Source organism: Xiphophorus maculatus, chromosome 12 (assembly GCF_002775205.1).
Source record: "Xiphophorus maculatus strain JP 163 A chromosome 12, X_maculatus-5.0-male, whole genome shotgun sequence".
NCBI classification, from domain to species: Eukaryota; Metazoa; Chordata; class Actinopteri; order Cyprinodontiformes; family Poeciliidae; genus Xiphophorus; species Xiphophorus maculatus.
Window position 1 is genome coordinate 11,765,749 of NC_036454.1, and position 26,763 is coordinate 11,792,511.

At 36.5% G+C, this 26,763-nt stretch overlaps 1 protein-coding gene across 2 annotated transcripts in view; it reads left to right on the forward strand.

Annotated features, from left to right (window-relative positions):
• The window catches only part of ccser1 (coiled-coil serine rich protein 1), a 137,409-nt gene that overhangs the window by 61,684 nt on the left and 48,962 nt on the right, over positions 1–26,763 (forward strand). For both annotated transcript variants that reach the window (XM_014468864.2, XM_023343815.1), the window contains exons 9-10: positions 7,228–7,305; positions 14,309–14,389. In XM_014468864.2, coding sequence (XP_014324350.1) covers positions 7,228–7,305; positions 14,309–14,389 — 159 coding nt within the window. The remainder of the gene's footprint in view (positions 1–7,227; positions 7,306–14,308; positions 14,390–26,763) is intronic.

Consider the following 26,763-nt stretch of genomic DNA (forward strand, 5'->3'; position numbering starts at 1 on the left):
AAAGAAAAGAGAAATCATCTCTGACTTACTGTTAGAGGTCTATTGCAAGCAACAGTCTGTTACTTTCAAAATGTCTTGAATAGCAACTTTTGACTTGAATTGACATTTGCATTTATAACCCGTGCTGCATCAGAGATGGATATTTTCTTTACAATGAAATAGTCGCCGCTCTATCAAATGTGACAGAATTATAACTTCAGAATATATAATCTAGTTTTAATGTTATTATGGGGTTGTGCCCAGTGCAGTGAAAAATATAAGAAGGTGAAAGGATTATATGTTTTCAGGATAACATAAACAGATTTATCAAAACCGCTGAACACATTTTCTTATTCAGGTACATCACCGATAGAGGTTTTTCTATCGACAATGCTGCCGTTTAAAATTCATGGGGGCTAACTGTTTTAAAGAAAAACCCATGCTTTCTTTTACTTAGTTAAAATGTTTTTTAGTTCCAAGTTTTTTAACATATGATCAAATATTTTCAGCTTTCTTTCTCCTGATCTGCACAGTCAGTTTACGTGAGCTGATTGAAGCAGTAGTTTATTTTTCCTTTAGCAGTTTTATTTATGTGTTGGTGCAGATATCTCATATTACTCAACATTTCTGTGGTTTTAAACTCCCACTTTAGAACGATATATTTTTAGAGTAAGCAACACTGTTAAACACCCAAAAATTATTGGCTTCTTTGTCAGTGAGAGTACATTTAGATTAAATTTTGAAATTTTTCTGTTACAGTATTTCTGCACAATATTTTGCCTATGTTTGCTCTACACAAGCAGCAAAGCAGAACATCACAGAGTAAACAACATAGGTTTGGACCCATGTAGTTTAACAAGTAAAGCTCAGTAAATTTACTTTGCAAAATTCATCAGTAATCCATGTTCCTTTCCTCTTATTTAACCCTTGTGCTGCATTTATGTCGTCCACTCTTAGCATCAGTTTAAGTCAAGTTTATTCATGCTTTTTTAACCTTAAGCACCTTCAACATCTTTAACAACAAGTCTCTGAGCATTCAGCAGATGGAGCATCCACAACAAAGTGTGTACTAACGTTCCCCTAGAGTGTGAGAGAGCTCTCCTACTGCTCCCGTAGTGTGTATGCTACCCTAGAAACTTGATTGTAACTACACATGTGGGGGTGCTCATGCTAGTGTGTGTTCAAATGCATGCATAGTCTGTAGCTGTTCCATCTGTCTTCACATCAGTTCAATTCATCTCTTTGCCTGTTTGTACTCCCACTTTATTCCCACAAGTTCAGATTTTATCTCTTCCTCCTTTATTGTCTTCTCTCCTGTCGAAGGAGTGAAATGAACAGCATCTCCTTTTCCTGGCACACACTGAGGGTTAGATCACTTATGTGCACAACATGGCAGTGAAACTTTTAAATATGCCAGTGGTTAAAAATGGTAAAGATCTTCCCTTTGTCTGACCTTAAATTTTTCTAGCCTTGTAAGTCACACAAACTTCCCATATGATGCCACAACTTTAGCAGTGATAATATCAGAAGCAATTTAGAGATTTGATCAAACTTGTCATCAGGACTTGAAGCTCTATATATCCCATAAAATTTCTACTCCCCTATATGATTTTTCCTCTGACATATCTCCTTGGTTTAGATCTTCAAACCTGTAATTGTGAAATTTAAAAAGGCCTTTTTACATGCTAAATTATTCATTGCTCCAACATCATATAAAACCTTCTCAGCCTTGGGCTAATTGCAGAAAGAAGAGTTAGACTGATGTGATTTCTACACAAGGGAGCAGAAAAAAGTTTCCTTCTTATTAGAAGCCGTATCAAAACATTTCAGCAAAACTGTGTATCTTCACTTGATAATGTACCAACTGAAAAATGTAATAGCTATAAAGGCTTGACCAGATTAACTTTACAGTTTCAGAAAAGTCCATCATGAATCAGAACACATTTATGTTTTTATCCAACATAAAATATTTAACTGTACTTGTACAGCTACATTCACATGCGGTCATATATAATGTGTTTTTTGCCTACATATATTACAATATATTAACAATTTATGCATCTCAAAGGCATTTTTGCACTGCAGGCTTGCATGGACCTATTGTACTCAAGCCCAGGTTGTGTTTTCACTGAGCAGAGTGTCGCCTCAAAAGTGGGCGGTCACATTCCTGCTGAAGCTGCCTAGGCCATCTCCCCAGATGTCAGAAATTTACTACAGCTCAACCTTTAATTAAATCAACCAAACAAATTCTCATGTTCATTTTATTATCATGAAGACTTGCATTTGGTGTTGCTGAACCACTGTTACGAACCCCCTCATTCAGACATTCTTTCAGACTTCTGATCACTTGGATAAACGTTCCCTGATTTCAAAACTTTCACTGAAGTTGCACTTGTAATTCCAATCTCTAGTGTGACAACAGAGTGTGGATTCAGCCTCCAGATCAACATCAAAGATACATTTGGTTAAGCACAAGCAGGTGCACATAATTTATGTGCCACCTTTTAATTTCATTGTTTTTATGTAGTCACTGGAGCCACAGTCAGTGTTTTTTTGTCACTGTGGAGTAGAAAGCTACAAGTATTCATCTTTTTGATGTGTGATGGGACGATGTGGATTCTCTATTCCTGAATATTAATTCAACCGCATACAAATTAAATGCAATTATATATGTTATTATTTACAAACAAAATGACAGACATTGAAAAAGTCTAGCACAATGTCTGATCAAGAGATCTGGAAGATAACTTATCTTTGTGACCTCATTTTCATGTTTAAAAAAAACTATTTGGGATTTGAACTTTGACAGTGCATTATCCTCCTGATAAGATGGATACACTATGGTCATAAAAGAATGAACATGGTCAGCAATAACACTCAGGTAGGAGTGTTTATAAATTGCTCGGTTGTTGCCAAGGGGCCCAGAGACTAATTTACCCTACAACATTACATTACTGTTGATACACAGCATTATGGATGTATAATGTTGCGTTATGTCAAGTTGTAACTATGTTATTTGTAATATGCTGTTAATGGTAACAAACAACTTGACAGTTTTATCTAATAAAGTGTTAATGTGTTGAAAAAACTGTCCTTTTGGGATATTTATATTACAAGATTTGATGGAAACAAACTCAAGGTAAAAGCTGTGAATGTGTGTTTGTCTCAAAATTGTGCTCTTGGTTTTGACACAGAAAGCCGCTAAGATGAAAAATTAAAGACAACAGACAGCATACTTTAAGATTTTAATTACATTTTTGAGTAGATTTCTGTATTTAGTTATCCAGATGGTATTTGTATTGGTTATTAGTGTGTCATTTCATTAATAAAAAGTTTAGTCTTAAAGTCAGTAGGGCAGTATGTTCTTGGAGTCAGTGCAACAAGGCAAGGGCATAGATAAAGAGATCAAATCTTTGAGCCTTACTTAGCATTCTGGCATCTGTATCTGGAAGTTTTCATTTCATAATATTTTAGCTCACCACTCATGCAATAGATAACCACAGTTGATGAGATGCAATATAAACTGGATTTGGTTTAAATTAGCCAATAAATAAAATTATGATTAAATGCTCTCAAGAGAAATCGTCTATGCAGTTCTAAGAGATAAATGAGATGAGTTTCAGAATTAGTTCCATTTTTATTGCAAAACTGATTGTCGTTTCATGAATTTTGAGATAATATGCACAATGAGTCTTCTGATTGCAGTTCAGCTATAGTTGATTTAGTTTTCTGTCTTTCTTGTAGTTTTTTTCTAATGTGACCAAGAAATCTTGGCACAAATACTAATACTACTACTAGTAATAATAATAGCATCACTGTAAAACATGACATGAGGCTTGTTGTCTTAGGCTCGACTTTATTACTCTTTTCTATGGATCTATTTCTAAACTATTTTTTAAACAATAATTGCTTCTCAGACACCTCAACAAATTGGCCTAATGTTTCAAAGAAAGCAATGATGGGAGACAGTAATGGCCAAATATGGTGCAAGGGCAACTGTAAATGTGGTGAGATGTAAACTCTAGCTTTGCTATTTCACAAGAACTTGTCATAAGAGTTTCTGTGATAGATGCTGAATGTCTGTCATGAAGATATTGATAGAAGAGCCATGATTGAGAATGATTTGTTGCCTATCTTTCTTCCCAATATGATTTGCAATAAGAAGTAGAGTAATAAGAAAGAACCATTGCATTTCTAACGGTATGGTTCTCATAAAAGTTAGGAAAATGAACGATTTCTGCTAAAATGGTGCAATGCAATTCATCTCTGTAGCCTTTCAACTGGGTACTGATTGCAATTATTAAGAGGTCTCAACTTCTATACGAAAGCACATCTTTTCACCGAAGTGGACGCACTTCAGTGATTCTGATCTGATTTATCCCTTCAGAGGCCATTCCAATCACATTAGAAATAAATTCACATGCCCCACTTTTCTTCCACAGCCTTCTATATTCAATTCAGCCTTGAAAAATTGGTTAGAATGCCACCTGATGGGAGATTTAATTCTCCGCGTGGTGCTTCTTTCGACACTGGAGTAAACTTTGTCATTTTTACTGTTGAGTTTGTTGATCGGATTCCTGCATGAAATGATTTTTGAAGCCTGCTGCTTGGTACAGTATCAGCACTCGAGCCAAATGACTACAAGGTTAGGTTATGGATAATTTTTCTGACAGTTCCACAAAAAGTTTGTTGCACTAACACAAGGTGCAGGAGGATGGTTGATGTGTGGATTTAACCAGACAGCTCATTTAGTTTAGCCTCCATTCCTATTTGGGTGAGATTAATTTTAGAGGCTGACTAATGTGGTAATTGTCGCAGCATGCAGCTGCTTTTCCTGTCCAATCTAAACCTCATGCTAGTCATTTTGGTGCTGCCTCTGTCTAAGCAAGCAGTGGAGAAAAAGAAATATTTCTATTATCTATAAATAACGCTATCTTCTGTGTAAAGGCAGGGAAGCGGGGGGCCGTTCTGATTCAACACCAGTGGGTTTTGTTTTTGTTAATTGTTTTCCTATTTGCTCTTGGAAAACGTATGCTATTGGTTTTATCACTGCAGAGGCACTTAGCAGAGCTTTTAGTTTGTTAGCTTTTGAGGTAAACACAGACCTCATCACTAGTTGGGCATATAAAATGGGAAAGTCAGGAAACAAAATCATTCTAACTTTTCTCCTTATTTATTGCAGATTTTGTGTGTATTGCCATCTAAATTCATTCACAGTTTCTACCACATTTGTTGCTATCAGGTTTGTGTTGAAAGTACTTATTGGCAAAGTTATAAGGCAGGAGAACAACTTCTGAAAACGTCTTGAGAGTCAAACATTTTTTAGTGTTGCCTACTCCTCTGTGAGAAAAGAAAGTCATTAGTGGTCTGGGGCCATCAGTCTCCAAAGGTCTGTATAGTACCAAAAAGAGAATCTAAGTTTCACAAAGATGGTAAGTGGAACAACAACAAAATTGTCTAACCACTTTCAGATGTTTGGACTTCTGAATTTCTTACCAGTTTGTTACTATAAATGATCAGAATTGCAGCATTCATTAAGAAAGTTGTGCCTGCAGCCCTCTCTTTGGTCATTATGTTATTCTGAGAAATGCATCAATTAGCTTATTCCAGTCCAGCACTCATTTTGGCTTTTTCTGGGGTCTGGCCAGCTATTTCATAGGTTTTTTTTGATGAGTTTTTCTGTACTTGATGTGACGATTCCTGATTTTTATGTGTTTGATATGATGATTACTGATTAGTGCTGTAAACAACAGCACAAAGGAAGTGAAACACAAACTATATAAATTAAACAATAGAAAAGCCTTGGTGCATTGGAACGCAGGCTCAAAGAAACACCAGAGAGAGCAGGCTGTAGGCAAGCCATACGCTGGAGCATCAGTCCTCTCCTATGACCTTCAGTGCAGCAATCTTAATCAATTTTATTGAACCCAAAAAAACACTATTGCTAGTATTTTTCATTGCAGTTAGTTAACATTAGAGAAAAACACAAAGAAGACAAAGTTTTGAGTGGAAAAGAAAAGAAAAAACATTGAAGTAGAACAATTAGGAATTAAGAAGTATACTTTTTCTAAATGAGTACCCCACCACATCATTTTGCTTGGGAAAAAGAAATATGAGTTCTAGGATACCAAAAGTGTTGGTATCCTATCCCTAATCCCATTTTGATTGGGATTTTTTTTTTCTACCACATGATTTCTGAGGGCCTCTGTAATCATGCACAGGTTAAATTTTTTTTCTTCACTGAATTTTGATGTACCTTAAGGAAATGTTCCAGGGTAGGTATCTGGTTTTGCATTAGCAAGGTCATTTAAACGGATGGGGAAGTAGATATATGCTTCCCCGCGGTCTCTCTGACTCTCCGTGTGTCCTTTAGCAAGACAGCTCCCCATAGTTTCAGATCATCATAGCCAGCCTCAGGCCCTCTCTGTCCTCTCCTTCGCTCCATCACTACCCCCACCTCTACTTTTTTTCGAAGTTTCCCTCTTCATTTTCCTCCTGTTATCTTGCCCCTCTTCCCTTCTTTTCTAACGCTGCCCTTGACGAGGTAATGACTGCCTGTCAATTTGTTCTGTCCATCTTTTCACTCATTACTTCTCGCTTGTCTCTTTCTTGCTCACTTTGTTATTCTTTGCCGACAGTTTAAAATGCCTTTCAATTTTAAGAAACAAATTGAGTATTTTTAACAAAAATTGCTTGGTCTAACTTCTTACTTTTGACCTTCATGGGAGCCTTGTTCTCCTATTTGCCATCATCAAAACTTGAATTGGTGATAGTTACAAAACATTGGACAACCCCCCCCCAAAAAACATATATATATATATATATATATATATATATATATATATATATATATATATATATATATATATATATATATATAATTATTATTCTATATTGTATGCCTCCTGTCTTTGTTGTGTCTATTTTCTAATAGTAATGTCCCATGACAACTGAAGGTCATATTAAATCACTGTGTGCTTGTGATGGTGCCCCTTATACACATAAATCTAATCACTGAGCTGCAACAAGAGGAGATCGCTATTCCAAAACAGGCACAAAATGACAACTTTATTACATGCACACAAGCAAGCAATACTACCTTCAAATAAACTCATAAATACAAATAAAACACATGACAAACATAAAACCAGCTCTTTCTGCCATTGTTATGTTTGAGTATGGCACCCAGGAATAAATCTCAGCTACCTTTGGGTTTATGTCTAAAATAGTGTCTTTTCTTGTGCTCAGGATCTGAACAGAGAGGAAACCCTGCTGCAGCAGCTGAGAGAAAAAGATGAGCTGATTCTCCGACTCCAGAGTGAACTGGTAAGATTGACTTACAGGATAAACATAATTAGCTTGACTGTAAAATCAGGCCTTTGTCCTGGTAAGACAGGAATCTGTGGGGTCTTAAAAGTCATAAGTCTCATATTTAATCATCTCAATTTTGAGGCTTTGAAAGTCTTAAATTTGTGTAGATTTTTTTGTACTCGATTCATTCAGTTACAATTGAAATCATTATTTATAAATACTGCATACAAAGACAAATTATTGTTGGGGATCAGTTAAGATTCCCAAAAATAATTTCTATTTGCTAAATACAACTTGTTGTATTTCATAATCAAAGGAAACATTTTGTTTTTCATTTCTTGACATTCAGATATTGACATAGATTTCCTTAGTATTTGATAGAATTGTCTTTTAAGTCATGTGAGCAACATCACACATTTTGGGTGTGATGTGGCCACAAAGCTTGGCCACAAATGAGTCTTTGTGGTCCAGCTTTGAGTTCCTTACTCAATTTTAAGAAACAAATTGAGTATTTTTTAACACAAATTGCTAGATTTAACCTCTTACATTTGACTGATGAAATTTCAAAATTACATCAGTTAGGTGTTGTCATATTGTTCAAAGGTGTGGGAACTATCGTGCATGTAAACTTCTGAATTTGAAAAAAAGTAATAACTAAAGCTATGTGTCTTGTATGTCTAATTATCTGGGTCAGATTAATGTTACTTATTGCTTCTTCCATTCCGTTTCAATATCAATTTTTTTGTTGAATGTTCTGGCAGCATTCATTTGTTCTCCTTGTTATAGCTTCTGCTGAAAAGTTTCAGACTTGTTTTTTAGTTTTTGTTAAACAGTTAGAAAAATGCAATGGACATGATGCAGACTGGCAAACATTCCCTTTAGGAGGAATCTATTATCAGATATTTAGACTTGCCAATTACTTATTAAAAACCTCTGATTGTAAAACTTTCTTATTATTGTTTGTTTAGACAAATTAAAATCAAAGGTTTCTTGTTTATGTTCCACTTCCAGCTCATTTCTCATGAGAGTGTAAGATTTATAAAGTTTGGTTTGAATTCAGACATTTCAGTTGTTGGCTAAAACCACTCATCAATCACTGTAATGGAGCTTACTGGCATTGAAATTAGCAAACCTTGGTATAGAAGAAAGGGGCTTATATACCAGAGTCAATAAACATAAGTAGACAATGTTTAATCCAACTTGCAAATGTTATTAAGTACTGTAAATTAAATATAAGTTGTCAACAAATTTAATAAGCTAGCTTACCTAAATTTAAGTTTTTTTCTGGAATTGTTGGAAATGTTGTCATAATGTTCTTAAATAAGGTATTCAGAAATCTTTAATTTAGTTTACTGAAACTTCCAGAAATACTGTTGAAGATGTAAAGCAACACATTTTAAGTCTTTAAGGCGCTGAAAATAAGACTTATTTGGTACAAAAATATGGACAAAGAGTCTGGTGGTCCTGCTTTTGCTGCCAAAGTAGCCCTGACCAGTCAAGGCATGGATTCCACCAGATCCCCTGAAAATTGACTGTGATATCTGGTAGACAGAAATGATCAGCCTGGAAGTTCTGCTAATTGTGAGGTGGGGTCCTCATGTTACTCCAGCAGATCCAACAGATGCCTAATCTACCACAAGATAACGTACCACGGCACAACTTTACATTGTTTTTTTTACCTTTTTTTTTTACTATTTTATCTTAATGGCAGTTTTATCTTGTAAAATACTTCGATCAACTTTATTAAAACTGACATTGACAATTGGTTCGAGGTTCCTGCGTATGAGATTACCCAAAGCCTCAAATGTAAAAACTGTCCGAGGCTTAACATTATTAAGTTGACCAATGATCTTTCTTCAAACAACTTTGAGGAAATCTACTGTGATCAAGAGTTAGTGTTGTTCCCCTCACCATTCAGTTGTTATTGTGCCAACACTGATCTGTCTATAAGAAAGTGTAAATATAGAAAGTAATTATTAATTAAGTAATTAATAAATTAACTTACCAAAGTTCTGTTTTGTAATTCATGCCAAACATTTTTACCTGACAGGGTTTGGTGAAGTTAAAGCAGATTCATTGATGGTTGAAAGATGATAACCAGACTTGTTGCACAGTTCTGGGAGAATTGAAGTGATTTTGTGCCCTGACATTTTTCTGTGCAATTGTGTTTTTCTTTGTAGCAGATGCTAACCATTTCAAATTTCGAAGTGTGTAAAAATAGATTCTGACGTAAAACTCAATAGAAAAGTTCAGCGAACTAAGACGTTTATCTTTCAAAGCAACATGTTTATCCTTGCCATAGAGGACAGTGGCTAGGGGGGAAAAATCCACCATTAAAGATGAGGGAAAAGAAATGCAACAATGGTGCTGTAGAATTTTCATAACATAAGTATCAGCTGACAAAAAAAATACCTTCTCTGTCTTTGTATATATAAGCTGTTCTCTCATGCGTGCACAGTTGAACAGCAGAATTATTGTGCTCAGACTAAAATTTCTCCCAAAAGAAGATAAAGAGCCAAAGATGGAAAGCAATCCCTTAATTCTGTCTTGTTCTATCTTTCAATACTCATATAACATAACACATTTAGTGAAAAATATATTGTATTACTGTATTTTTCTAGTGCTTTTGGTACCTTGATTCTTGGAACAGCTACTGAAATGCTCAATACAGCAAAATCTATCATCATTTGTCATCCGCATGTCTGTAATTTGTCACCTGCTCCGTCAAAGTAATGGAATGCAGACATTATGCCAGGCCTTTGCAGAATAATGTGTCAGTGTTAAAGCAGTGAGCGATGCCAGTACAACCCACTGACTTGAGTCTCATACAACATCTGTTTGTTTGATCACTTTTTGGCACTTGCATCCATTTTTTTTTTTTTTACTCTTTCATCTTCCTCTATCACCCCGGTTTATTTCCCCGTCAGCAGCCTCTGTTTTAATCTGTTTTCCATTTTAATTTTGTTTGGTGCAACTGATGTGGACCTAATACTAAAATCAAGCAAATTAGCAATCACTATGACATTTATTTTACTCATATAATTTCTCTCTAGAGCAATATAATTAGCGGTGTCGTGCGCTGGAGTGTTAGAGCAGGCGCCCCTTATACGGAGGGTATAGTTCTTGACTCAGAAGTCCTGGGTTCTTGACCTGCAGGCCATTGCTTCATGTTTTTTCAATACTCATCCCCATTTCATGTCAAATTTCTGTCATGAAAGGCCACTAGAGCTACAAAAGACTTTACAATAAAATTATACATTCTGCTGTTCAAATTTACAAATACATTGCCTTTAGACTTGTGTAGCTATTTTAAAACCACCTTTTAATGAAAATGAATTCAATTTTCCATCAGATTATGTCTGCTCATTTATCCTAACACATGGCCCCCCTGCCTCTCGTACCCCCTCTCCGTCTGTAACGGCAAATTAATCCTGAACAAATTAGAGTTAAACCATCTGGAAAAAATGTTTTTAGCTTACAAGTACATGTATATTCCCCAAATGGGTTTAGTCTGAGTCCCCTACAGCTAATGTGCGGTACAATGAAATACTCAGCCTTCCTCCAGAGAGTATTTCGGATGTCATGAGTGTGAGTGAAAGGAAATTTTGTTGCTGTTTTCGAAATTGGCTTTATGTGGCCATCTGGGGACACCTTTTCACTATATGATTGCAAAAATTCCTCAAAAGTTTTCTCCTGTTTTTATATTTGTGTTTTTTTCCCATTTGCTTGCAAAAGTGAAGGGCATGTGGTCACTTATGTATGCTAAAATCCCTTGAGAATCTGTGCATTTGTGTCGATAGCTGTCAGAATGTAGTAATTCAAGCTCGTATCTGTTTGAAACTCTTAATAAATGAAAGCATAATCTTGCAATTTTCCTAGAAATTCTGGGTCCTTAAAATATGAAGGAATTATAAATATCTTAAAATCTTTGCATATTCTGTATTTGTAAGTGCATCATCACTTTCTGGGTTGTTTCTGTACTGTAATCAGATCTTAACCTTGTTTTTATCTGTATGTGATAACCATTTCTTCTTCAGATTTATGAAACTTCACTGTTGTGTTTGCATTATGTGCTTGAACTCTGGTTGGATAGTGTAGTGGTTCTGCTTTAGATAAAAATGTATTTCCAAGCAAAGTTAAAGTGTAGCCTCAGATGTAAAGGGCAGGCAAAAGACAGTTTTCTTATTCTGCAAATCTGCCAGTGAAACCCTATTTATTATCTCATAGAAAAACTCAGATTCACTTTTCATAAGTTTTCTGTTGGTACTTTGAATGCACCATTAAGCTTAAGAAAGCCCATTTTGCTTTTCATGTAGTCAGACACGATTAATGGAAGCTGCTGTTTTTAACTGGATTTGTGCTGAATTTGAAGAGGACTATAAATGCAGGTTCAGAGCTGGAATATAAATGCTTTTCTTTTATTCCCCCTACGATAAACCTTGTTTTAATTTGGTTGATTAATTTTTATCGAGGTTAATCAATTTCTCCATATGTCATATTCACTGCAACTTTCAACCCGTTCTGTTCTCCAACCCATGAGCGGCACAGGGAGAAAATGTCAGAATGATTAGTGACAACGTCGTAAAGTGCTCCCAGTGGAAATGGTGCAGGGTTCCTCTTAGGGCTTGCAACCTTCGTTTTAAAAATAATCACGTAGAGGTAAGAGAGGACTTGGCTGGTTCTTGGGTCCAGATAAAATTGCTGTATTTTGTCGAAAAGTGCCAGTGCTTCTCTGACTACAACCATCTATAAATCTGCCAGATAAAACCCATTAATTATCTCCTTGAAGGACTTTTTTTTCATGTTGGCCAGCTTTACCTTTCCATTTTTATTAATTCCTCCCCACTTAAGTAGTGCCGCCTTATGCCTCTGCAATTTTGCCCCTTTTTATGACATTTATGATTTCCAGACAAAATGCTTGATGTTTTGGGTTGCTTCTCATGTTCCTTATGACAATTTGCAAAGCATGGATACATGCTGTGATGCATTGCTATTAAAAAGTATTTGCCCGCTTGCAGATTTCTTATGATTTTTTTTTTCACACTTAAACGTTCCACATCATCAAGGCAAAGCAAGTTTATCGTGTAACACATTTCAGCAAAAAGGGAATTCAAAGTGCTTTACATGATGGTAACATAAAACATTACATTGCAGTGGCATAGTAAAGGAAAAAAATGAAAAGTTGTAATGCAGACTAGAATTTATGCCATTCCAGTTATATATATATATATATAACAACTCTAAGCAAATGGATGTTTAACCTTGATTCAGTATCGACACAAATGCAAGAATTCAGTATTTCAGCATTTTTGCAGTTTTTCTGGAATATTGTTCCGTAATAGAAGAACATAAAAACTGAACTCTGATTTTCCACGTTTGGAGGTTGATACAACAACAGATGTGTGATGTTTTGTGATGCAAAACTAGCAAAAGTATTTTCTTTATTCTCTGAGCCACAAGAACCCAGTGTAAGGACTTTAGAGCGGTGGCGATGTGCTAGGTTTTCTTAGTTTTAGTCAGATCTCGATCAGCAGCGTTCTGGTTCACCTGCGGCTGTCTGACTATTTTGGAAGACTTGTGAAGATGTCGTTGCAGTAATCAAACTAATCTTTAATAAAACTACAGATAAACAGATTCTCAAGATCTTGCTAGTCCTTTGAGCTTAGAAATGTTCTTAAGGTGATAGAAGGCCGACATTGTCTTTATTTGTCCTTGAGTTCATCACTACACCCAGATTTTGGGCTTGATTTTTGGGAAAAATCAGTTTCTAATACTAGTTTCTAGCAATAGAAACTAGTAAGTTTATATTACAACAAACTAGTTGTAATAGAAACTTATTACAACTAGTTTCAATCACTTAAACATAAGCTTTCTTACAATACAGCTAAATGATATTTATAACCAACACATCATTTTCCAACCTAAAGAATTTCAAGAACAGATTCTAAGGAGTAGCCAGTTGACCAAAATAATAAAAAAGTCCATTGATGGCTCCACGAGGATGTGACAAAGGAACCCAGAGCAACAACTTAAAGCTCTGCTGGCCTAACCTTCCTCAGTTAACATCCATATTCATAATTCAACAATATGGTGGAAAAACACTGCTAACTAAAAAGAACACAACTGAATGATCACATTTTACAAAAACTATTTTGCTGTAGTTGTTAAAATATGTGGATTGAGGAGAAAGGAAGGGAGGAGAATTTTTTTCTCCTCAGTCCTGTGTCATCTGGTATAAAAGTAATCCAGCATTTCACAAAAACGTGATCGCACCTGCAGAGAGTTTTTGGTGGTAGTGCTATGGTCTGGACCTCTGAGGGTACTTTACTTCAGGATTTGGATATATTATAATTATTATATAAAACATGAACACTGCTCTTTATCAGAAAATTCTGAAAGAGAGTGTATGGCCCTCAATTTGTGACCCTAAGCGCAAGCACACGTAGGCTATGCAGCAGCACAATGATCCACAGTACACCAACAGGTCATACCCATAGAGGCTCAAAAAAACCTCTGAAATGCTGTTGCATGACATTAAATAGGCCATTCATGCTTGAAAACCCTCTAATGTGCCTGAATTAAAGTAATTATTCCAACAAGAGTGGGCCAAAGACCTACACAGTGATGTAGAAGACTGATTGCCATTTATTTCAAACCCTTTGCTGGCAAACCAGTTATCACGTTTTAGAGGAAATTATTTTTTTTTTTACATAGGACCAGAATGATTAGGTTTTTCCTTCAACAACTACAGCATTAAATATTACTTTCTGTATTTACTCAAGTTATATTTAGTATTATAGTAATTGTTTGGTATTGATCTAAAATGTTAAGACTTATGACAAAATGCAAAAACAGTAGAAATCGGTGAAGGGGGCAATACTTTTTTCAGTGCACTGTACAGTAAGCAGAGGCAGTCAACAGGTCTGCAGGGGGAGCAGCACCTCTCATTTGTTTGTATTTGATGTTTGTGGGTGGGTTGTGGACATGACTGATGCATGTGTGTTTGCTTTGTATGCAGGAGAGTGCCAGAGCAGCCCTGAAGATGAAAGACTGCCAAATGACTGATCACACAACGCAGACAGAACACACAGGGGCAGAGGTAAGATGCTCACAGACAGCACACTGAGTGGCCCTGTCAGGCTGAAACACAAACACGGCATTACACACTTCATTTTCTGACACTTGCCTAGCCACTAAACAAAGCACAGTTTTAATACAGATTTCCTTTTTGTTATGCTATGGCCTAGCTCATATCAACTTCTCTTAATTTTTTCTGTTGTGGTCCAAGTTTTGCTCCATCTCCATTTTCTCTCTCCCAACATGTTTTGCTCTGTATTATAGTCCACTACCTGCTCCTCCCATTCTGCCTTCAAAGTCCCGCAGTGCTCAGAAAGAGTGCTGCTTCCTGCCTGCCTGCTCAATGCCCTCAGCTGACATGGCCTCTTTGGCTTCTCTAAAGGCTGACAGTATGGGAGCGCAGGAGACTTAATGGATGACTGTCTAAAAATGGCTGCCTGTAACGGAAACCAGAGCAGAGTTTTTGGGGTCTATCTCCTCTTCTCCCTTTTCTTCCTTTTAAAACACCTTTTCTTCATCTTTCCTGCTCCAAAGGTTCTTTTATACCTTTAATCCTGGTGTGTATAAAGTTGGCAAGAAAGATTGTGAAACGGAAAAAGCTTTGCCTTTGCCATTGTGTGAGCGAGTGGGTGCACAATACCCACACAACACGCTGACTTATCCACACAGATGCAAAAGCACACAAAGGCGGTGTTTGAATAAAATCATGCAGCGTTGAGAGCAAAATGAAAAGCATTATTTGGATGAGACAGAAATAGATTAGTATGACCAAAATATAGGAAGAAAAAGAAAAATCATTTCGAGAGTGGCTTTTCTTATATACACTCTATTATTACCTTGTATGTTTCTTTATTTTGTTTGTGTGAAGACCAACGGTGTAAAAGTTCTACATTTGAACATGTAGGAACCTTAAATATAGTTTATGTGAAGAATATTTAAAAACCATGTATGCACAGTTTGTCAGTTTGTTAAAACTGTAAAACTTAATTCATTTTGCTGGAACAATTCTAAGAGTTTTCACAAATATCTTAACTGAAAAGTGTGCCATAAATTGTTATTCAGTTCCCTGTAAACTCTTGTGCAACTAAATACTTTCAGAAGTTTTCCATTTAATAATTGGAGTCCACCTGTGTGTAATTTATCCTCAGTATAAATCCAGCTGTTCTTTGAAGGTCTCAGAGGTTTTTCTAGAGATTTGTTAACAAATAGCATCATGAAGCCAAAGAATACAGCAGATGGGTGAGGTATAAAGTTACGAAGCTATAACCTTACCGTGATCTTAAGAGATGGGGTCAGTTGACCATGCAAATTTTTTACCCTGTACACATCCACTGATCCTGCGTGCGCTTTTATGATTTTATTTATTTTTTTGCCCAGATTTAGCGCAATGGTCTTAGTGTGACGCTCAGGAGGAGCGTGGCAGATGGTACGATTGGACAACAGGAGAAGCAATGAGGGTGTCCTGTCGGCCTTTCAGCCTGACTGCCAGGCAAATCCCCAAAAACTTGCAGCTGTACCAATAGTAGAAAATCTTGATTCAGAGGAGCTAAAAAGAGACATACACCAGACGTTTCAGATTTTAATTAGTAAGAGTACATAAACTCTTACTCGAATCTTTAAAAGAAAAACGTTACAAAACACAGCTTTTAATGTTCCAAGGCCCTGTATGTAAAAAAAAAAAAGAAACACACATTTTATGATACTATGACAGTCAAATGGATCAGCTAAAACATTTAAATCTAAGGTTTTGTCAGTGCATCTCCTTTTGACGCTGAGGCTCAAATCCAGGCGTGGAATCCATGCAATAATAATGAGGCCTGTTTTGAATGTTGAAGTCTGAAAGATCAGTTTAATATGTTCTGTTTATGTGTTTATTTTACATGCTGGTGGTGACAGGACAAGATCTGATAGAAATATTTCACAAAGGAGCTGGCTTGTGGGGATGTTAGCTGCACAAATAACATTATAGCCTACAGATAAAACATACTCAACATCCAGAGATGGAAAGGGAAATGTTTTCTGCCGCATGTTGAATGTGTAGCAAATAAATGTATGTGATATTAGTTTGAAAAAAAAATACCTACGGTAGATTAAATGGATAGTCTTAACATAAAAAAAGATTAGAAAAACCTTGCATTTCTGTGTTGGTGGAAAGTAAAATCCCTCAGTTCTAGTAGCAACAAAATGTTGACTAAGTCTACAGGTGAGCTATGCACAACCAGGCACAGAGTGAATCTTGACTCCATAATTGCCATGCAGCACATGATTGCTAGTGACACTCCCCCTCTGTGATTCACAATAAGTCGCCAAAGCAGGTGCAAACAAGACAACTTCTTACCGTGGCTTGGGAGAAAGCCACTTTATTGCTACATCCGAATTCAGCTACAGCTCTGAATCCTGTAATTTTGCCACACTTGTCATCAGTCATTATACCAGTTGTTTGTTTTTGTACATCTCTTCCTTTCTGCATTTTAGTTTAGTTTTTCTTCTTTTTTTGCATTAGGATACACCACAGTGTACGAATTGCATGACTGCATTGTACTCCAAGTGCGAGGACTGACTAATGCATTTCTTAGGTAGCCTGAATAGGACCACAGACTATTGTGTGCTCGTTGGTACTTAAGGCTGAAGAAAGCATAAGTGTGGGAGTCTTGTGAAAGCTCCAACATCTGAACATTTGTTTGTGTATCATTCTGTTTGTTGCTGTTTGTATTTGTTGTTCTGAAGCAGCCATTAGTCCTGGTGTGAACAGCAAAGTTGATAAAAGGCTGTTTTGTCAAAGGAACTTAAATGTAAAATATTTACATTTATTACACAGACAGTACAATTTGTTCATTGTTTTGTTTTCTGGCCTCATCAATATATGAGCCATTAACACATGATAAATCAGGTTTACCTACGTCATCACATATTGCCTGTCCATATATTTAGTTTTCCTTTGGACTGAAAGCCCAGGGAAAAAAGTTAGCTGTTGAAAGGTTACAGTTTGTGAAGTTGTTTAATGCTCTTAAATCTTATATTTTCTTTCCTTCTTTTTTACATTCTAATTAATTTAAATAAATGTAATTAAAGCTATTTTCTGACAATTAACTTGATTTGCCTCACCAGGAGTGTCACAAAGTGAAAAATATGCTCTATTTCTATTCCACCAATTCAATGCATTTAAAAGAAATTAAGCTAAAAAGATACAATCAGCTGTATCCCCTCTCTGTGGTGAAGTGGTTTGATTAATTGCTGAGTAATGATTTGAATGCAATAAGTGTGGCTAAGTGTTTCATCTGCTCTGCAGGTAGAAAACAGTAATATTAGCATACCAGGTATACTTCATTCATGCAGTCAGTAAGTCACATGCAGTTTTTGTTCCATAAACCCTGAAAAATGTTTCAGAAGTTTGCATATGCTATGTTGGATGAAATGTTTAAGGTTTCTTTCGTGTTTTCTTTTTTATATTTTTTTCTGGAATTTGTCTCCTGTCAGAACTTGATTACATGACTTCACACTTCTTGGCAGATGTCTTGAGATGTTGCTTCAACATTTCAGCAGTGTTCTTTGCCCATGATACCAGTTGTCTTGTGACACATACCAGTCCCTCCTACAGTAAAGCACCCACACCACATGAATCTGCCACCACCATTCTTCGAAGTTGGAGTAATGTTTTCATTCTTGCCATCTTGCCCCTTTTTTCTCCAAATGTAACAACATTATGGTTAAACACTTGAATTTCAATTCCATCAGCCCATCATCTGGCACCTCATGTTGTTTTTGGAGTATTTGCTTCATTCACTCTGAGTAGCCTTTTAGCTCATGCTGGTATAAGCTCTGGATAATGGCACTCTCTTTCCAGCTTTAGCCAGCATCTTTGTCAGGTTATTTAGTTTGTTCTGTGGTTGATTTGCATATTTTCCACCAAAACATGTTCGTTTATGGTGCCCTAAAACCTTCTCCTTCTTGACAAAGCTGGAAATTCCCAAAGTATTTGAATAAAGAACTGGGCACTCTCAAACATCTGAAAATTATATCCAAATATGAATAAACTTGTGTATGTCTGCAATTCTCTTCCTAATTTTTTTTTATTCACAAAATGTAAGTTCTTATGTTCATGTTAAATCCACAGATGTGCCTCCACTGAACTTAAATTTTGTGAATTGACCTATGAGAAGCTTGCATGCCATGACATCATTGTCTGAGAACATTATTTAAATCCAGCATAGTATCTGTTCATGGAGAATGATAATTTCTGAAAGCCATTTTGACATTATTTCTCTCATTATTCAGGATTTAAAAAATGCAAATAGTTTTTCTCTTATGTATTTATATAACGTATTAAAACATCTGGTCTTGTCTGTATTTATTGAAGATGGTCATCAATGAGTTTTGAATTTGAAAATTGGACAAAGTAGTTATTTCTTGTTGGTTTTGTAAAACTACCTTTACAATGCTATGTCCTTGGTTTTAAATGGCTTTGCTCCCTATCATAAGACAATCATGGAGCTATAGAGACCTCCATATGTAGGCCCCTCTGGAAGATGAGCTCTTAATTAGAGGAGCAGCTGCCTGCCCGCTAGCAAGCTATGCTAACAGCACAGGTGACTTAACTCAGCAGTAGCTTCCAGCATGTGTGGCCTGATTTTAGCCTCCCACCCCTCCCCATGTGTGCATACATGTGTGTATGAAGGAGATAAAGGCCAATGCTTTTTCGACTAGGCTCAAGACTTTATGGGAGACTTTGCAGCATGTAGCAGGGCTATATAGGTTAGCTACCCCAGTGCATCAAGGACAGTCAGTGAGCAACCAGAAAAGTGTGTCTACAAGTGGGGCAGCTATTTCTACTGCTTCTACCACTTCTCAGGGTCGAGCAGCTCCCTCACTCTTTCTCCCTCCTATTTGTTCTCCTTCTTTTCTAGAACGTCCTCTCACTTTTTCTCACATTGTTCTTATTCTCTCTTCTTCTGGCTTCAGTTTGACAATTCCCAAAAGTGAACAACCTAGTCTGCAAAAGTTTTCTTCTCTCCCTTGTTTTCTTTGAACATTGTGTCCTGAGGATGGTCATTTGCACCAACTCTGTTCCACTGAAATGTAACTTTTGCTATTGAATGTGCCCAGGTTATATTTTCAATTTTCAGGACGTTAACAGAACACAGGCCAGATGTTTCAGTCATTAAAAGGCAGGTCGCAAAATGTAGTACAAATATGTGGAGTGAATGTTATAATTCTGAAAAAATTGATTATCCTTTGAAATTAATTTTGCATGAACTGTTTATCCAAAGAAATAAAAAATAGTAAAATGGACTGAACGTATATAGCACTTTTCCAATCATTTTGACCACTCAAAGCGCTTTACTAGAGTCACATTCACCTATTCGCACATACATTTATACAACAATACATATTGGTGTATAAATGTACTACATCGGTAGGCAAATTGGGGTTAAGTACCTTGTAAAGGGGCACATCGACATGTGACAGGAGGAAGCTGAAATCGAACCTAGATCCTTCTGGTTACAAGACAATCACTCTACACACAGTGGCCCCATAAAATCTACATCAAAACATTACAATATCTGTTTTTATGTATATATAGAATTTTTTTTACAGTTTCTATACTTCATAGGGGTCATAGTTAATATGCATTTCTTTACTGATATTATTTCAGTTTTTTATTGTTTTATATATACACAGTAAACTAAAAACCATTGCAAGAAATGCAGTAGAGAATATGTAAAAATATGTATAGCAAAACAAAAAGAGGGATGGGGTGGTTGTTCATGCTCTAAATTCTAATGACAATGTATGTCCCAACATTTTAAACATTAATGCACTACTCAGGAAAACCTAGGGACATTCAGCTTTCAGGTGAAAATTTCAGGATGAACCTAAAATGCACTATGACTTATACAGGTGAACTTAATATGACCTTTTCTCAAATTTTGAATGCACATGTCCCATTGTTCAAGTTTTAAGTACTTTTTGCACAACTTCCTGTTCTCTCACAAGGAGCTTAACAGCAAATTGATCCACGAATCTGCAAGCAAATCGTGGTGATTGATCCACGAATCAACCTGTAGATTTCCTGCTTCAATCAAAATTGGTATTTAAACAGCCCTTCTCATTATCCTCACATTTTGGAATCATGAGAGCAAGACAACATCTAATAGTACCTTGCCATGGCAAGGCTTCAGACGGGTTGCTCTGAGACGGAAGTGGCCAGTGAGCTTAGAGTGTCATCTGCAGGTTGCAAGAAAGATACAGAGAGACTGGAAGAGTGACAGAAGACAGAAATGTACGTCCTTTGGCTAAATCACCCACTGATAAGTGATTCATTGAGAACAGTGTCCTGCGGAACCAGATGAAATATGCCATTCACCTTATGGCATACTTAAGAGAGGTGAAACTCACCCAGACACTGGTGCCATCGTCTTGCATAGGCCAGAGAGCATAAATGTTGGACAAGGGACCATTTGGCCTCAGAGCTGTTCTCTGGTGAAAATCAACTTATGGTGAACAAAGATTTTGGCTGCCAATGAAGTTGTAGATCTTGAGGAGAGCGTTATGCAGTGGCCACTGCCCTCACCGTATGAGCCTTTGGTGGCGGTGGTGTTACAGAAGGTGCTTTTCCATCCATTGTCTAAACCATGTGGCGAGAAAATGGGTAGATTAGAATGAATAAGTGAAGAGTAAAAGGGCTAATGTTCATAAGTGTAATATGCTAAACAAAAATAACTTGAACTTGTCTAAAAGTGTAGCAGGGTACCTTTGCAGAGATGAGGGAGATAAAAATTTATTCTAACTATGGGACCTTCAGGTCCCCAGGTGTTTGACGTCACTTCAGTCTGCCAGCTGTTAAACAGATGGTTAAATTGCCGGCTCAACTATGAGGACATTCAGGGGTAATAATATTTGATTTAGTTTTTATTCTGAAGAAGGGGTTTTAAAATTGCATAGATAAAATACCTGCTGTGCAACGTAAAAAATTCTTACCAACGGACGTCTGTTCAGTTACACAATACATTGTAATCTTTGTGAAGGTCACAAAGTGAAGCATTTATTAACAGAGCAGTCACTTTATAGAAAAATGAACACATCTTTATGCCTCTTATTGTTGGATGGTTTGTATGTAACCAGCTTTCTTTTTCCCTTCAGAAGTGACAAGACAGAATTTGTCTGAGTCCAGGCATGAGGTGCTTTGTGAAAGAGGTTAAACTTTCCATGTGTCAAAATGTTGCACCTAGACAAAAAAACTAATCAAGAAAGACCAACTCCACATCAAATAGACTAGTGAGAGTTTTAACAGATACTATTTTTTTAACCTTTAAGGTCTGTCTTTCTGAGATTGGACTTTACAATGGTGAGGTGAACGAAAAACTGAGAAAAAGTATAAAAGGAGAGGATTTAGAGAGAAAAGAAAGAAGCTTTTTTTTATGTCCCTTAGACCCTCATTCGAGTTGGAGGTATGGTGGTTGTTTGAATTTTTAGTTTTTCTTTTTGGGGGGATTGAATCGATTGAGATTGCGTTCTTTCAGCAAGCTAATTTCATGGGCATTCTTAAAAGCATCGTTTTAGGGGGGAATCAAAAGCGCTTGGTGGTGAGCTCAGTCTTGTTCCATTTTTCCACTCTCTCTCTCTCACTGTCTTCCTCTGTTGGTTTCTATACTCAGTAGATTTGAGCAACTTTTCTTTGTGGCCTTCCACTTCTGTCTCTTTTCCTTGCTTTGTATCCTCCTCTTTTGTCATCCCTTTTCTCCCCATGAAAAGAATGAAGGGAGCGGAGGGATACTCGCTTATTGTCTTCTTGTGGGCTGTGATAGAGAACTGAATAGAGGAACATTTGGGTTTATCATGCAGATTTATCCCTCTTTGTTTCTCACTGTTTTTAGAAGTTGATGCAGATATAAAGGGAATATTTATGCAAAAAAACATCCTTTATACGTCATGTATCATCTAGTGTACAGATAAAAATGGCGGGCCCTTGGTTTTATCTGTGTAATAACTTATCATTAGTAATTACCAGATCATATGTGGCAACTTGTCCATTCTGAGTAATCATCTTTACATGTAGAATGTTTATTAGAAAAATAACTTAAAATACACTGTAAATGAAGCATTAACAGAGTTATTTATGCAAGCTTACCCTGTTTTTCTTGTTCAAAATAACAGATTTATCAGTTTCCATGGTTTCTGGCATTCACAGCTCACGTTTAGAAATGTATTCCTATGACCCTGAAGCGTGAGGTTGCGATTGAAATTTCTAACCAAGGGCCAAGTTTCCTCTCTTTCTTATTTTTGTGTGGGGAAAAAAAAAACTTTGAAGATGTCTGTGAAGGCAAATAAATAGAGAAAGGCAGGGGAGTTTTGCATCAGACTTCAGTTGGGGAAAAAAACCAAATTCACAGACGATTAAACACTTCTTAAACTTTACTCTTTTCCAGTAAGCATTTCTGCTTTTTTCTATCATATGATATTCATCTCTTGAGTGAACTGCTCCAGAGAGCAGCTTGACTGGAGTAAGTTTGCTTTTTGGCTGCATTACTAAGAGATTGTCTCTGTTACCATCTTCCACAAAAGCTGCCAGACTATAAACAACCTTCAATGGAGATATTTTCAGGATCATCCAGTTGAACAGATCATACAATTGTGAAGTTTCCAAAGGAAAAAAAATTGCAGCATTTTTTTCTCTAATGACTAAGCATAGGTCTGCAGGAAGTTCTTTCTGTATGACAACCTTGAGTCTCATGGTAACAAAAATGTGTTCCATCTAACTCCCCCAAAAGGAACATATCAACTATTTATTTATATCTTTTTGCTTGAGAAAAAACAATGAATTCAGCATTGTAGAAAGTGGCCTCAATAACATGCAGGTACTGTTGCTTTGATTTCAGTATTTAGACTTAGACAAAAATATTGACTAATCTACTAAGAAATCTGTTACTACTTTTAAGTGAACCAGGTAATTGGGCAGAATTTTACCTCATGTGGAACTATTGGTCTTATGACCTCTAGTAAAACCTCTATCTGCCCTATCTGATATTTAATCAGTCAGGCTATCTGCAGAGATTGCTAGCCTCCAGTCAGAAGCTTTACAGACAAAATGCTCCTGGCTTCCTCACTGCCGTTTTGAAACATCATACAGACAGATGGCACTCACCCAGTTTTCATGACAGATTGTGTGTCTAAAGGCCTGAGATATTTTACTTATAAACCATGGGGAAGTTTAATAGCTATCTTTCAGCCAGCCAACAGGGAGTGCACAGCAACAAGTGGGGGAGGGGCACTGCTAGGATACTCTATGCTCCAGTCACTACAGCATCTATTCTTGCATGCTGTTTAAAGAATGACTACCTCTTGATACCAGCAAATAAAACCTTGGCTATTATTCACCTTCTTTAATATTTTCCACTGGTGCCATCAGATCACTTATTTCGGTTGGTTTAAATAGAAGTTGTTTTATTTCTACTGAAAAGGAATTAAAGGAGTAGGGAACTCACTGCTGTAATAATGTGCTACTTTAAACATTGCACAGTAGAAACCTTGCTGCACCTAGTTGCCTGGTGTCATTATATTCTTGATAACACAGGTAATAATTATTTAGAAAAATCTTTTAATGTTAATATTAACCCCTTTAATCTCCATAAACTCCTTTAAACACATATATGGCTGCAGTCAGCTGGGGTTATATATAGCACAACCACATGTCTCCTTTCATCTTTGTAAAAATTACAGTAACTGTGCCCTCAGGAAAAAAGTACATCCATAGGTTATTTTTCTTTGCCTTTGTTCCGGGGATGTTTTGTCCATTATTATCGATCCATTACGTCTGGGGGGAAAAGAAGCCTTTGGTCTTGCACGCATTTACTTATGTCTACTCATTACTCCTGTGTAAAGTGTTGACACAGATCATGTTCAGCTACCCCCACCCGCTCTTAATGAACGCTTCATGCGTCTCCCTGGGGCTCACAACCCGGAATCAATATGTACAATGAGATATGATTCTGCGTCACCAGTGCTTTCCACATCTGTTCCACTTTCAGGAGAGGGATGGACGGGTCCGGTGATGAGTATGACTATGTAGGTCTTCCATTCCTATTCCTGTAAACTAGATCATTTTGTACAGCCTGGTCCTTACTGAGTAATAGTGCTGCCTGGATAGAATTAAAAGGAAGGCTGAGAGAAGCAGGAACTGGAGAGAGGCAGTTTCCTGCCCTAGATGGAACATTTTACGTTTTTCTTCTCTTACAACTTTTTGTCTTTTCACTTTTACCCTTCATTGAATACATTTATTTTTGTCTTTATTGGTATTAACTTCTTCTGCTTCTTGGTTTTCTTGGTACAATATTTGTTCCCTGGCAATGATCTGTTTTACTTTCTACATATTCCCTTTCCTTCTTTCTTGATGTGTCCCATACCACCTTTTTTTCCTATCTCATTTTCATCTTTTCTTAGCACTGCCAGTTTTTATTGCTTTAAGACTCCATCTTCTTCTTCTTCTTCCCTAACATGTTTTCCTCCTATCTTGCTCACTCTTACCTTTTTTCCATCATGTCTTTGCACTTTTTATAACTATTTCTTCATATCACTCCACTCTACATTGTGATTGTCAAAGTCAGCCCTTCACCTGTGTGCCTCTGTGCTCATGGTACCTTCCTCTCAGCTGTTTTATTACTGTTCATCTTTCACCCCACCTTTGCCATTCTGGTCGTTGCTCATCTTGTCTTACTATTTCTCACTGACTTTTGTTAACCATGTGGGCTTATCTTGGTATTTGTTTTTAAATATTACAAACTAAGGCAGGTGAATAAAAAATAAACACCATCTGAAGGGAAAAGGGACAGTAATGGTTAGTGTCTAGCTATAAAAATAATAGCTGAAAATACTGTCTTATTGCAATAATGCAGGGAACTAAAATGAACAAACCTAGTATTTAACATCTGTTATAACAAGACTAACACGTTACTAGAGCAATTAAGGCCTGATTTGCAGTCAAACGTATTGTTCACACAGGATTACATAACATTGGTTTTAGCACTACAAAGCATCCTCACATTAATGTGGCCCACCTGCATCTCCTTAGCAGATTCTCAGATTATAGCTCAAGGACCTATTATTATGCTCTATTAATATGCAATCAGCAAAATACTGAAAACCTACTCAACTTCTATAAATATATTTCTTTTGCTGTAGCATAATAACTAATGTTTATGTAAATGCAAATTTACATAATATTATCCTTTCCTGGTCCCCCAAAACAGGAAGATCTTATTTCTCTCATTTTGTGAATCATGTTTTCACATTAGTGTTATACATTTAAACTAATCTGAAAAGACAAACATAGTCATCAAGGACAATAATCATTTTAAGACCATACAGTTTCAGTCAGAGGTTTACATACTGTCATCATTGGGATCATTGTCAATAATTTGAGACTTCTAAGGTTTTTTTTATGATAAATGCAACCTTCTATTTCAGTGAAGTTCAGTTGGTATATCAAATTTATTTAGAGTTTTCTCTAATCCACAAATGTCAAATTAATACACACAGGCTTTAATTTTGTATGTAAATATCACAAATTGGTGGAAAGTCACAAAGAAAGCACATGTTTTTGCATCCATCAATGTCCTCTTCTTGACATAAATGCTAGTTTGTTGAAACTAATTCGAAAAGCTTCCAACCAAAGACTTGGCATTTAAGCGTTATCCATGCACTTTCCAAAAAAACTGTTTTTAATGTGTGCAGGCACTCCTTTCTAGAAACACGCAACTGAGTCCAGGTTTCAACCAGAGAAGGGGAAATAGGTTATTACATTCAGAACTCACCCTGAGACAAACAAGACTCAAGCTTTAAAGATACTAGAAAACCAAATGGTTTTGTTCAAAATTAAATGGACTTGTCAAATGACAAAGATCAAGCCAATGACAAAATTACTATTTGGAGGAATCAAGGTAAGACTTTCAAACCTAAAAATGCTAAACCAGTCAAGCATTTGCTACCTATGATGCAGGTGCATTGGACAAAGTGGATAGAATAATAGATACAGAGAAAAACCTCCAAATTTCTTAACTTTGCAACTCAACAGATAGATGGTTGAAACATGACCATTCAGTAAGTGAGTGTCCCAACAGCAGTGTCACAAATGCACATCAAAACTGGTTTGGGATGAAATGTTGTTTCTGGAGGTGATCTTGATGTCAACACTGTTAAAATTGTTTTGACTATTCTTATAAGCTTGGTCCAAGCTAGGAAACCAACTCATTTATATGACCCCTGCCAGTTTTGATAAGAAAAGTGGTCATATAAGATGGTCAGAACGATACCTGGATCATATTGATGACTAGTAAAACAAGTATCTTTTCCCAATGCACTTTTAAAAATTATTATATCTCTATAGCTATTTAAGCTTGTATT